The sequence below is a fragment of the Salvelinus sp. IW2-2015 genome, linkage group LG2 (assembly GCF_002910315.2).
Source record: "Salvelinus sp. IW2-2015 linkage group LG2, ASM291031v2, whole genome shotgun sequence".
Classification (NCBI taxonomy): Eukaryota; Metazoa; Chordata; class Actinopteri; order Salmoniformes; family Salmonidae; genus Salvelinus; species Salvelinus sp. IW2-2015.
In genome coordinates, this window is record NC_036839.1 from 6,210,472 (window position 1) to 6,224,664 (window position 14,193).

Genomic DNA, 14,193 nt, shown 5'->3' on the forward strand with positions numbered 1-14,193 from the left:
ATTTGATGCAATACAGCAGGCCTATGCTTGACTCTTGATGATACCTACTTAACCAATTATATGAAAACATGTCATTCTGTTTAGATGTTTCCTTTTGTTGTGTGTCACTCCTGCATCTCCAAGCCCTATCATGTTTTTTCCTTGTGCCTCAGGCTCCGGCTGCAAGATGCGAACGTTGGACAGRGGCATTGGAACGTTCCCCCTCCTCGATTCCTCCTCCTTCTACTCCTCCATCCTCCACCTCCTTCCCAAGTCCACATCGGCCCAACACTCCCTCAYCCCTCCCAGTGCTCCCAGTTCCTCTAGTGAGGAGGTGTCAGCCTCCCCATTACCCCGGTGGAGAGTACCGTCTGGCTCAAAAGACCCTCCCTGCAGCCAACCAGGCCTGGACAGCTKCTCGTTATCCAACACCACTGTGACCCTTGTCCAATCAGTGCCTTATCCCACTGTGGCCTTCCTTCAGCCTGTCCAATCCCTGTCTGAGCCCCTTGTGACCTGTACCAGTGTGTGTGATACCCAGAGCAAGCTGCCCAGACTAGCCTCAGGTAAAGTCAATAGACCACTTGTCCAGAGATACATCTGTCTGGTCATCGGGAACTCAYTCGCGGTCTCAACTTACTGTTGAGAGTTAAGGAGAAAACACATCGCACCAATTGATGGTCTCCAATTTGTTCGCTGTTCGTTCGCATGTTGGACCCGCTGGTGGGAGACTGACAGCTGTAATTTCTCCCCGTTTTTTTACATTTAGAATRGGTTTGCAAATTACAACCGGCACTCTGTTCAGAGGTGCTAAGTATAAACGCTTGACAATCCTATCGGTGTGTCCTTGTCTTTAGAATGGTAGAATACAAAGGTGGCAATTTTTTAATTTGGTAGTGCATCAGCAGTTTTCCTCTTCCTACGTCAGTCACTGACAGTCACTCAATTAGCCCCATTGCAAAATGTGTAGAATTTCAGAAAATGTGCTTTAAAACTGCATCATTTTCTTTGCAACCCTTGGCAAAATAGGTGGAATTGCAGGAACATTTTCTCTCCACTGCCAAAAAGGGGGCCTCTAAAATATTTTGCCCGTGAGGTAAATACAGTCCCGGAGGGGACAGTGATCAGACCTTGTTATTACTCCAACTAAAGCCAGCATTAAGGCAGAGGATCACATTTTAAGTGAGCAGAGAGAAGAGGCTTGCCCATATTAGTATGCGAATGATAGCCCCAGTTTAGACTCTGCTAAAGAGACACTCTCAATTAGCCTGTCATGAGAGGAGATTTGGTGGTGATTGAAATTCATATCTCACTTGCTAGGTTCCATCCAATTGGTGACAGATTTTCATAAAAGGCTGTGAGTGATGACGGAATGCAAATATAAATACCTTTTGTGGTATAATTACCATGTACCAAATAAAAAATCCAAGTTAAATGGGTTTCCATCGAATTTTCAACTCTACTGATGGTTTTCTCACTCAAAAATGTTGCTTTATATTGCGAGTGTGCCCACTCTGGTATTGGCACATGCAATCTAGCCAACAGCTCAGATACAGTGTGGTTAGGCCTATAGCCTGCATGTTTTTTCTTCTTCTAGGCAAATCAGTTAAGAACAAATTCTTATTTACAATGACAGCCTAGGAACAGTGGGTTAACTGCCTTGTTCAGGGGCAGAATGGTAGATTTTTACCTTGTCAGCTCGGGGATTCAATCTAGCATCCTTTCGGTTACTGACCCAATGCTCTTGTAACGAATCTCATCCTCGTTTGACGAGGAATATGAAAGATCGGACCAAAGTGCAGCGTGGTACGTGTTCATGATTTATTAAATAAAAACTGAACATTGAAATACAAAAAAACAACAAAGAGAGTGAACGAAACGACGAAACAGTTCTGTAAGGTGACATACACTAAACAGAAAATAACTACCCACAAACACAGGTGGGAACAGGCTACCTAAGTATGGTTCTCAATCAGAGACAACGATTGACGGCTGCCTCTGATTGGGAACCATACCAGGCCAAACACAGAAATACAAAACATAGAACAAAACATAGAATGCCCACCCCAACTCACGCCCTGACCAACCCAAAATAGAGAATTAAAAAAGGAACTAAGGTCAGAACGTGACAGTACCCCCCCCCCCCAAAGGTGCGGACTCCGGCCGCAAAACCTGAACCTATAGGGGAGGGTCTGGGTGGGCATTTCACCGCGGTGGCGGCTCTGGTGCGGGACGTAGACCCCACTCCACCTTAGTCTTGGCCCACTTATGTGGTGCCTCTGGAGTGGCGACCCTCGCCGCCGCCCCGGACTGGGGACCCTTACAGCGGGCCACGAATAGGCGGGAGACTCTGGCAGCGCCGGATAGGCGGGAGACTCTGGCAGCGCCGGACAGGCGGGAGACTCTGGCAGCGCCGGACAGGCGGGAGACTCTGGCAGCGCCGGACAGGCGGGAGACTCTGGCAGCGCCGGACTGGAGAGAGAACCTGGAGGGAGGAGACCTACAGGAGGCCTGGTGCGTGGAGGAGGCACCGGATGGACCGGGCTGTGGGGGAGCACTGGAGTCCTGGTGCGCAGCCTTGGCACCACTCCTCCAGGCTGGATGACCACTTTAGCCCAGACCCTCCAGAGTGCAGGCACAGGTTGAACCGGGCTGTGGGGGAGCACTGGAGATCTGGTGCATACCACTCGCACCTCTCCCTTAGGCTCAATGCCCACATTCGCCCGGCACGGGCAGAGCGCAGGCATAGGGTGCACTGCACCCTCCCAGCGCCCCGGAGACACAGCACGCAGAGCCGGCGCAGGATACCCTGGGCCGAAACGGCGTACCGGAGACCAAACACGCTGAGCCGGTACAATACGCCCTGGCTGGATGCCCATTCTCGCATGGCACTTGCGGGGGGCTGGCCTATAGCGCTCCGGGCTATGAGCGCGTACTGGCGACACTGTGCGCTTGACCGCATAACACGGTGCCTGACCAGTACTACGCTTCTTCCGGTAAGCACGGGGAGTTGGCTCAGGTCTATCGCATGACTCCGCCAATCTCCCCGTGGGCCCCCCCTCAAAATTTGGGGGGCTGCCTCTCGTGCCTGTTGCGCTGCCTTCCTCATATCGCCGCTGCTCAGCTTTAGCTGCCCAGTTCTTCTTTTGGGCGGCGATATTCCCCAGCCAGTGCCCAGGGTCCCTTGCCGTCCAATATCTCCTCCATGTCCATTTCTCCAGATCGCGCTGCTCCTTGTTACCACGCTGCTTGGTCCGTTTTGTGGTGGGTAGTTCTGTAACGAATCTGTCCTCGTCTGACGAGGAATATGAAAGATCGGACCAAAGTGCAGCGTGGTACGTGTTCATGATTTATAATAAAACTGAACATGAAATACAAAAAAACAACAAAGAGAGTGACGAAACGACGAAACAGTTCTGTAAGGTGACATACACTAAACAGAAAATAACTACCCACAAACACAGGTGGGAACAGGCTACCTAAGTATGGTTCTCAATCAGAGACAACGATTGACGCTGCCTCTGATTGGGAACCATACCAGGCCAAACACAGAAATAAAAACATAGAACAAAACATAGAATGCCCACCCAACTCACGCCCTGACCAAACCAAAATAGAGATTAAAAAAGGAACTAAGGTCAGAACGTGACAGCTTTAACCACTAGGATACCTTTCGCCCCAAGATGATGAGATTATTGATGAGATTATTATGAGAAATACTATGAGATTATTATGAGATTATGTATGGACAAAAGAGCGAGATTATTTTTATTTGTCCAACGGCAGCCAAACATTGATGATCCTGTCACCAGAATCAGACACTCAATATTTACATTAATATTTACATTATGTTCACTGTGCAATTTCACCACAATGTGAAGTTCATAAATTAATTTAATCTGTAGCCTAATAAACTGCATGATTTCCCAAGTCTCCAAGTTTACTTCGATATGATGGTTATTATAATAATATTTGGGCATAAAAGTGTTTCCACCAACATTTCTCGCATAACTTATTAGACCTGTTTTTTTTWATCTGATATGTACTTAACTCTGATAAAAAGGTTGGATGGAAACCCGGTTATAGTGATGCACAGAGAGTTTATTTTTTGGTTGGCACAATTTCTGAGGTGGGGTGTAGTGTCAAGAGAAAAACAGACAAAAATGGCCAATGTTAAGTGATGCCCAGATAATGCCTTAGGATGGGACAATAACAATAACTTCTGTTAATTACCGAGCACCAGATTCAGTGAAAAAGGCTCTATGCTCTAGATGTTTTCTATTACAACTGTAATGTTCTCCTGTTACTGTTTGCAAAGCCATAGAACAATCCCTTAATAACTTATTTTATGGATGAGGTTCACTTTGTATGGGATGACACTCAGCAGTATCATGGAAACAACATCCTTTTCGAAAGCTATATGTACGGGAAAAAAACATGTTGTGCTCTGACAACTAGAGAGGAGGTYCTGCCGAAAAATGAGTAACTACTGGGAATGGATGTAATATTATTGTATGTTTAATAAAATATGACTTTTTACACATGGAGAGAGTGTTGCACCCTACACCCGTCTGCATTGCAGATATTGTTACCCTGAGGGTGTAAGAGCAAATCAACTTGACACTGCTGTTATATTGCTGTCTTAGAATACTGAGAATCTGTTAGGAATGTAATGACCAGTGCCTCCTTAGTGGCGCAGTGGTCTAAAGCACTGCATCGCAGTGCATCGCATCACAGACCTGGGTTCGATCTCAGGCTGTGTCACAACCGGCTGTGACCGTGAGTCCCATAGAGCGGCGCACAATTGGCCCAGCCTTGTCTGGGTTAGGGGAGGGTTTGGCCGGGGGAGCTTTACTTGGCTCATCGTGCTCTAGCGACCCCTTGTGGTGGGCCGGGTGCCTGCAGGCTGATCCTGGTTGTCAGTTGAACGGTGTTTCCTCCAACACATTGGTGCAGCTGGCTTCCAGGTTAAGCGAGCGGGTGTTATGTTTGGCGGGTCATGTTTCGGAGGACGCATGACTCGAATTTTGCCTCTCCTGAGCCRGTTGGGGAGTTGCTGCGATGAGACAAGATTTAAAAAGGGGGTAAAATACTCAAAAATAAATGTAATGACCATACAACTTGAACAAAACCGTGCTCTCTCTCTCTTCTTTTTTCAGCAGTTAGAATGACATGATCGTGAAAGACTGACAAGGACAACTGCTAAGAAACAATCAGCAGTGAGTTGTTTTTAAAACATTATTATTTGTTTTATTGGTAGGTGGAATGGAACCAATGATATTGAGACATTTCAAATCAAAGACAAGCCCTGCCAACATAGAGAGCAGACAAGACTCCAGTTTACTGTTAGAACCGTTAGCCGTTTTATATCCAATTAATTGATTATAGCAATCAAGGAATGCACACAAGTCATTTTCAGAATAGAATAACTGTTCTACAATCATCGGTAGTTGATCAACCATAGGCCTGCACTTACAGGAGTAAATATGTAAGAAGACTGGTTCTGTGGAGCTAGTAAAAATATACAATTACACAGCAAATGTACAAATATTTATTTTATTTTAATTTGATTTATTTCACCTTTATTTAACCAGGTAGGCCAGTTGAGAACAAGTTCTCATTTACAACTGCATTGTCGGAACTAGAAGCACAAGCATTTCGCTGCACTCGCATTAACATCTGCTAACCATGTGTATGTGACAAATACAATTTGATTTGATTTGATTTGACCTGGCCAAGATAAAGCATAGCAGTGCAACAAAAACAACAACACAGTTACACATAAACAAACGTACAGTCAATAACACAAAATAAAAGAAAAATAGAAAGATCTATGTACAGTGTGTGCCAATGTAGAAGAGTAGGGAGGTAGGAAATAAATAGTCCATAGAGGCGAAAATAATTACAATTTAGCATTAATACTGGAGGGATATATGTGCAGATGATGATGTGCAAGTAGAGGTACTGGGGTGCAAAAGTAAGTAATAATAGGGGGATGAGGTAGTCYGGAGTGCTATTTACAGATTGGCTGTGTACAGGTACAGTGATCGGTAAGCTGCTCTGACAGCTGATGCTTAAAGTTAGAGAGGGCGATATAAGACTCCAGCTTCAGAGATTTTTGCAATTCGTTCCAGTCATTGGCAGCAACGAGAGCATAGAGGTCGCAGTGGTGGGTAGTATATGGGGCTTTGGTGATAAAACGGATGGCACTGTGAAAGACTACATCCAGTTTGCTGAGTAGAGTGTTGGGGGCTATTTTGTAAATGACATCGCCAAAGTCAAAGTGAAGGAGGCTTTGTTGCGAAATAGGAAGCCGATTCTGGATTTAATTTTGGATTGGAGATACTTAATGTCAGTCTGGAAGGAGAGTTTACAGTCTAGCCAGACACCTAGGTATTTGTAGTTGTCCACATATTCTAGGTCAGAACCATCAAGAGTCGTGATGCTAGTCGGGCGGGAGGGTGCGGGCAGCAATCGATTGAAGAGCATGCATTTAGTTTTACTAGCATTTAAAAGCAGTTGGAGGCCACGGAAGGAGTGTTGTATGGCGTTGAAGCTCGTCTGGAGGTTTGTTAGCACAGTGTCCAAGAAGGGCCAGATGTATACAGAATGGTGTCGTCTGCGTAGAGGTGGATCAGAGAATCACCAGCAGCAAGAGCGACATCATTGATGTATACAGAGAAAAGAGTTGGCCAGAGAATTGAGCCCTGTGGCACCSCCATAGAGACTGCCAGAGGTCCAGACAACAGGCCCTCCGATTTGACACACTGAACTCTATCTGATAAGTAGTTGGTAAACCATGCGAGGCAGTCATTTGAGAAGCCAAGGCGATTGAGTCTGTCGATAAAAATGCGGTGATTGAGAGAGTCGAAAGCCTTGGCCAGGTCAATGAAGATGGCTGCACAGTACTGTCTTTTATCGATGGTGGCTATGATATCGTTTAGGACCTTGAGGGTGGCTGAGGTGCACCCATGACCAGCTCGAAAACCAGATTGCATAGTGGAGAAAGTACGATGGAATTCGAAATGGTCGGTGATCTGTTTATTAACTTGACTTTCGAAGATTTTAGAAAGGCAGGGCAGGATGGATATAGGTCTATAACAGATTGGGTCTAAGGTGTCTACCCTTTGAAGAGGGGGATGACCGCGGCAACTTTCCAATCTTTGGGTTGAATCAAAGGTTTGGGTTCCAATCAAAGGTTGAATAGGTTAGTAATAAGGGTTGCAACAATTTTAGAAAGAGAGGGTCCAGATCGTCTAGCCCAGCTGATTTGTAGGGATCCATATTTTATATTTTGCAGCTCTTTCAGAACATCAGCTGTCTGGATTTGGGTGAAGGAGAAGTGGGGGGGGGGGGGGGGCTGTTGCTGCAGGGGGTGCTGAGGTGTTGGCCGGGGTAGGGGTAGCCAGGTGGAAAGCATGGCCAGTCGTGGGAAATGCTTATTGAAATTATCAATTATCGTAGATATATCGGTGTTGACAGTGTTTCCTATCCTCAGTGCAGTGGACAGCTGGGAGGAGGTGCTCTTATTCTCCATGGACTTTACAATGTCCCAAAACTTTTGGGAATTAGTGCTACAGGAAGCAAATTTCTGTTTGAAAAAGCTAGCCTTAGCTTTCCTAACTGACTGAGTATATTGGTTCCTGACTTCCCTGAAGAGATGCATATCGCGGGGGCTATCGATGCTATTGCAGAACGCCACTGGATGTTTTTGTGCTGGTCAAGGGCAGTCAAGTCTGGGGTGAACCAAGGGCTATATCTGTTCTTAGTTCCACATTTTTTMAATTGGGCATGCTTATTTAAGATGGAGAGGAAAGCACTTCTGAAGAGCAATCAGGCATCCTCTACTGACGGGATGAGGTCAATATCCTTCCAGGATACCAGGGCCAGGTCGGTTAGAAAGGCCTGTTCCCTGAAGTGTTTTAGGGAGCGTTTGACAGTGATGCATTAAATATCTCACTGCATTAAATCTGTCATGAAATAGGTGCGATTGTTTAGTATAGTATTTTATTAGGATCCCCGTTAGCTGTTTCTAAAGCAGCAGCAGCTACTCTTCCTCAGGTCAATTTTGAGAATAGCAACTATAAAAATAATAAAAACAAGTGGGTCACTATCAATTCACTTCCAAAAGTATTATATTGTTTCCTGGTTGCACTCGACCACCATAAAGCTCTTGATTATTTATCTTCAATTCCCTTGCCAAATTGGAATATGATGAGTCATTTAACAGTGTCCTGTGGATGCCACACTTACGGTTAAAGACTGGGGCCACCCTGATTTCTCCGTCAGGTTCATGGGAGTATTGATTAAACCCATTACTATACAACCCCACAGGTCTACGCTATTTGTCAAGCGCGGCCTCTAACTCTCCACCTTCACTGGATGTCCCCAGGAGGACAGAATGACCATAAATATAGTCTAGTGTATTCCTGTGTGTCACTGTAAAAGTAATGTAGARTGACTGGAACATCAACACATATATTGATGACAGTACAAATATATTGATGACAGTACTTTTATGTATTTTAGGTAACTTAATTGAACTACCATTCAGATAATTTTCTACGTGTAAAAGCACTTTGACAATTTGGAAAAAGTGTGACTTCTGTCTTCTGCATCGTAATTCTGTATAGGTTACTTTTTCCTGAGAGGAAAACAGGAAGTATGTGACATGTATTTCAGAGTTTTTAAATCACTCCTGGCAGGGCCTCCCGGGTGGCGCAGTGGTCTAGGGCACTGCATCGCAGCGCTAGCTGTGCCACCAGAGTCTCTGGGTTCGCGCCCAGGCTCTGTCGCAGCCGGCCGCGACCGGGGGGTCCGTGGGGCGACGCACAATTGGCCTAGCGTCGTCCGGGTTAGGGAGGGTTTGGCCGGTAGGGATATCCTTGTCTCATCGCGCTCCAGCGACTCCTGTGGCGGGCCGGGCGCAGTGCGCGCTAACCAAGGGGGGCGGGTGCACGGTGTTTCCTCCGACACATTGGTGCGGCTGGCTTCCGGGTTGGAGGCGCGCTGTGTTAAGAAGCAGTGCGGCTTGGTTGGGTTGTGCTTCGGAGGACGCATGACTTTCGACCTTCGTCTCTCCCGAGCCCGTACGGGAGTTGTAGCGATGAGACAAGATAGTAATTACTAGCGATTGGATACCACGAAAATTAGGGAGAAAAGGGGGTAAAATTTAAAATTTAAAAAATTAAAAAATTACAAAAAATCACTCCTGGCAAATTTCTTTCAAGCATGTGTTCCGGTACAGTAGCCTTAAACATGTCTTTGCAATGTGCTGGTCCCAAGGTCAAAGTATAATATTAACAGTAAGGTTAGTATTTGGTGTGTGTATTAGCTAAGAGCATAACGATTCACAGTATTAATAATAATGTATGATTGGTGAACCAGAGTTTTTGCTGGTCAGGTAAGTGCCCCATGCACAGCTGTAATTATTTCATTCAGTCCTCTAGGTCCCCACTTTGACCCAATGATTGACATGATGACATTATTGGTATATCTTTAAAGCCAGAGGTTAAACCTGATCTATATGTGTTCCTACAAAAAATCTCCCCTGAAACCGACTAAATAGCCATGCAAAGAGACATCAAATGTAATTGGTAGTTCAGAAAGGGGTYATTTAGAATACATTAGCATCTCTCACCTCCCCCTAGTTGTTCTTGTTTAATGCAGTAATGTACTTAATTAACGTTTAAAAGTCTTTGTCATTTGAGTAACAACCTTGGGGCTAGGTTCCATCGTCAAATATGCAGCCTTCAGTGAAACATCATTATGAGCAAGAATGATTGAAGTTTATGACTTTGACCCTATGTTGCATTCCAACACCTTGGCAGCTGCAGAGCGACAGGTGTCTCGGACATTTTGCTGAGCTCATAATCGTCCAATTGCAAATGATTCATGCCATCGCAATGAAACTCCTTGATTGTCCATATGGCTGAAACGCTAAGATTTGAGGTACTTGTGTATTATTAGTAGGAAGGTTGAAGTTGAACTTTCATCCCGACAGCAGTGGGTGGAGAGTTTGCTGTTTTTCATAATGAAACAATTGCATTTGCATTTTTTTGTGTGACACAGATGTTGTGTCATTTGTGTGACACAGATGTTGATTTTTCCACATGTATCATCTAATCCTGTTTTCCTCTTCCATTTCAGAATGAATTATGGAACAAAATGGGCAGCATCGAGGGGAGAGAGACAGTGAGAGAGGGCAATCAGCAAGCATGTAACCTACAGGGAGATGCATGATTACAATGGCTCATGGATCAAACAAAAGCACTATACCTACCTTTAGGAATAGAACTGCCCGTGAAAACATGTCATGTCAACATATGAAGGCTAGAAGCCTGAAAGTTGCCAATTTCCTTCTGATGAGTTTCTGTCCACAGGACCAGACGTGTTAAAATCGACTATTGATTTACAGTCACAGGCAATTATAATCATCATTGGACTTGGTTTYCTGTACTTGACACACATTAGCCTCTTCCGTAGCTTTACCAGTTAACTCACACTTAGGTACTGTGCTGTAATTTCTAATTGCTCCTTATCTTATCAACTTAATTGTAGACGGATGGCGTGGGAAGAACGCCACAATGACCTTCTCTCTTTCGGGGGGGTTTAATGAAAGGGATAGTTCACTCAATTTACAAAATATTGATTTCCTTACCCTGTATAAGCAGTCTTTGGACAAGGTAAGACATGTTTATTGAAAATATACTTTTGCCCAATAAGCACTTGTTTTCTCTCAAATAGATAGTTAAAGATATTGGGTAGGTAGCTCGCGAATTTTTGCCATATTAGCATAGACATACAGCAAGTCAAGCACCTCAAAACAAGACCTTGTATCAAGAACAAGATACAACTAGCTGAAAAGAGCCACCTACGATTGWAGCTAGCTAGCGAATTTTTGCCATATTAGCATAGACATACAGAAAGTCAAGCACCTCAAAACAAGACCTTGTATCAAGAACAAGATACAACTAGCTGAAACAAGCCACCTACGATTCCCCACATGGCAGCTTCTTGTCAATGTTGCTAGCTATCTGACCATTCAGAATCATAGCAACTCATGGTCTTCTGCCCCATCAATGTGCAGGCATAATTTTCTTGACGTTGTCAGGCAACCCGTCTATATGTACTGTCAACTGACACACAAAATCAGTGCGCAACAAACATAACTTCCAGGACGTCTGACTGGCTAATAAGCTACCAATCAAAGAAGTACAGAATAGGCAGGATCTCCACTCATAACTGTGTCGTTCCACCTCAAAAATCACCAGAAAGAAGATTGACACCCACCATCTCAGATTGTTCTGAAATCGGTTCTGTAGTTAGTGACAGATTCCATTAGCGTTCCTGAAACATCATTTTGTTGAAATATAATTTGATCTCTGAGAAATTCAGATAATTGATTGCACCCAAATTGGGCATTTTAATTGACAGGATTCTGATAATATTCAATAAATACAGTACCCAACATCAGATATGGACCAAACATGGGATGACTCAACTGTATGTCACTACATTGAATAGTTTCACCCTAAAACCGCATGAACAAGTAATTTCAAAAGCACGTTAGCTTTGTATATAACAAGCACTTTTAATGACGTGTTACACATTACTGAACTCTTGTATGTATAGTATACCTATGAACTCAGTTATACATAAGCGCAACATGAATATTGCTATGCAATCAGCTCAGGGAAATGCCATTACTCATTTAGGAAATACTTAATAGATGGCTATATGGAAGTTATAAGGCGGTTTTCAATTTAACCCCAACACATGATTTTTGTATAATGTAATGTATATTTACAGTGCCTTCAGAAAGTATTCACACCCTTTAACTTTTTCCACATTTTGTTGTTTATTTTTGTATTTATTTAACCTGGCAAGTCAGTTAAGAACAAATTCTTATTTACAATGATGGCCTACCCCAGCCAAACCCTCCCCTAACCCAGACAATGCTGGGCCAATGGTGCGCTGCCCTATGAGACTCCCAATCACAGACGTTTGTGATACAGACCAGGATCGAACCCGGGTCTATAGTGACGCTTCTAGCACCCTGCGCCACTCAGGATCCCTGTGTTACAGCCTGAGATTAAAATAGATTAAATTGAGATTTTTTTGTCACTTGCCTACACACAATAACCCATAATTTCAAAGTAGAATTATGTTTTTTGATTTATTTATTTTTTACAAATGATTTAAAAATGTTAAGCTGAAATGTATTCAACCCCTTTGTTGTGACAAGCCTAAATAAGTCCTGGAGTACAAATGTGCTCAACATGTCACATAATAAGTTGCATGGACTGACTGTGAATGACTGCCTCATCTTTGTACCCCAAAAATACAGTTATTTGTAAGGTCCCTGAGTCAAGCATTATATTTCAAACACAGGGTCAACCACAAATGCCTTGTAAAGAAGGGCACCTATTGGTAGTTGGGTAAACATTTTAAAAGCAGACACTGTAGATCCCTTTGAGCATGGTGAAGTTATTCATTGGATCGTGTATCAATAGACACAGTCACTACAAAGACACAGGCATCCTTCTTAACATAGTTGCCGGAGAGGAAGGAAACCACACAGGGATTTCACCATGAGGCCAACAGTTACAGAGTCAAACAGTTACAGAGTTTAATGGCTGTGATAGGAGAAAACTGAGGATGGATCAACAACATTATAGTTACTCCACAATACTAACCTAAATGACAGAGTGAAAAGAAAGAAGCCTGTACAGAATAAAACATATTCCAAAACATGCATCCTGTTTGCAATAAGGCACTAAAGTAAAACTACAGAAATTATAGCAAAAAAAATGAACTTTTTGTCTTCAATACAACACATCACTGAGTACCATTCTTCACATTTTCAAGCATGATGGTGTGTGTAGGTGAGAGAAAAAAACAATTTAATCAATTTTGAATTCAGGCTGTAACACAACAAAATGTGCAATAATTTAAAGGGTATGAATATGTTCTGTATAAACGTTATATGTATAAAATAACTGTGTGAGGTATTGCGTTTAGGCAACTCACTTTTAAGCTCCAAATATAATGCATATTGTGTACTCTACTGATCTTTCATTGTTATGAATGCATCCTGACATGTTTGGCTGCTATATGAAATGTTTTGCTTCCCTAACCTTTTTTAAAATTGTTTCCCTACCTTGACTTTTATACATTGTGACGACCATTTACCCCAGGGTGGTCTCTCTCCTCCTGGGTATACAGTAGTGCATAATCAGTCCTGGTAACCTGGGGTATTTTAGACACCACACCAGAGGCAGAATAAGGACATAACAAAAATATYTTAGCACTGTTGTGACCTATTGTATTGCCCCCATATTCCCAACCAACCATAGTCCATCCTACGTCACCACTTATGACAAAATGTGTAAATGTAGTATGACAGAAAACAACGTTGGGCTTTCTGAGAAGCAAGCCAAACATTCCCTAAAACTATTGGGATACATATCAGGTCAATTTTCTATATGACTACAGAGATAGTCTCGATTGATACTCCCTATAAAGAGACATTTAAAGAGGCTATCTGCATTTCAACAGAAACTAAGTTTCTGAGCTATTGTTTTGGTAAAAAATCTGAGGTGTGGGGCTGGAGAAATGTAACAACTTTCAAATTCATAGACAGAGATATGGGTGCAAGGACTGAGCATACATGATATTCTAATTATTGTGTTAATCATGTTTTGAGGCTGTACAGTATTTGCTTACAATTAAACAATGGAGTAAAACAAGCTTATATTTTGGTATGACAGTTGAACTAAGCTAATTAGGAATTTCTAAGTTATACTCAATACAATCACAGATTGCCCTTTTAACCTTATGTATGAAACATAAACTATTGTGTAACATTAATTGACGACTGTAACGGCAGTCTAAGTCGTCCTCCTCCTCAGACGAGGAGAGGCGAGAAGGATCGGAGGACCAATGTACAGCGTGGTAAGTTTCCATGATTTAATAACAAGAAAACTAGACAAAATACAAAACAACAAACGTACTAACCGTCACAGTCCCGTGTGGCACAAACACTGACACAGGAAACAACCACCCACAAAATCCCAACACAAAACAAGCCACCTATATATGATTCTCAATCAGGGACAACGATTGACAGCTGCCTCTGATRGAGAACCATATTAGGCTGAACACAGAAACAGACAAACTAGACACACAACATAGAATGCCCACCCAGCTCAC

General features: G+C 43.3%; 1 protein-coding gene across 1 annotated transcript in view; it reads left to right on the top strand.

Moving 5' to 3' along the window:
* The window catches only part of LOC111972072 (nck-associated protein 5-like), an 85,207-nt gene extending 71,472 nt beyond the window's left edge, over positions 1-13,735 (top strand). Inside the window, exons 11-12 of the mRNA XM_023998916.2 lie at positions 153-545; positions 10,129-13,735. Of these exons, the coding sequence (XP_023854684.2) occupies positions 153-545; positions 10,129-10,133 (398 nt within the window). The 3' untranslated portion in view covers positions 10,134-13,735. The remainder of the gene's footprint in view (positions 1-152; positions 546-10,128) is intronic.
* Positions 13,736-14,193: the final 458 nt, after the last annotated feature.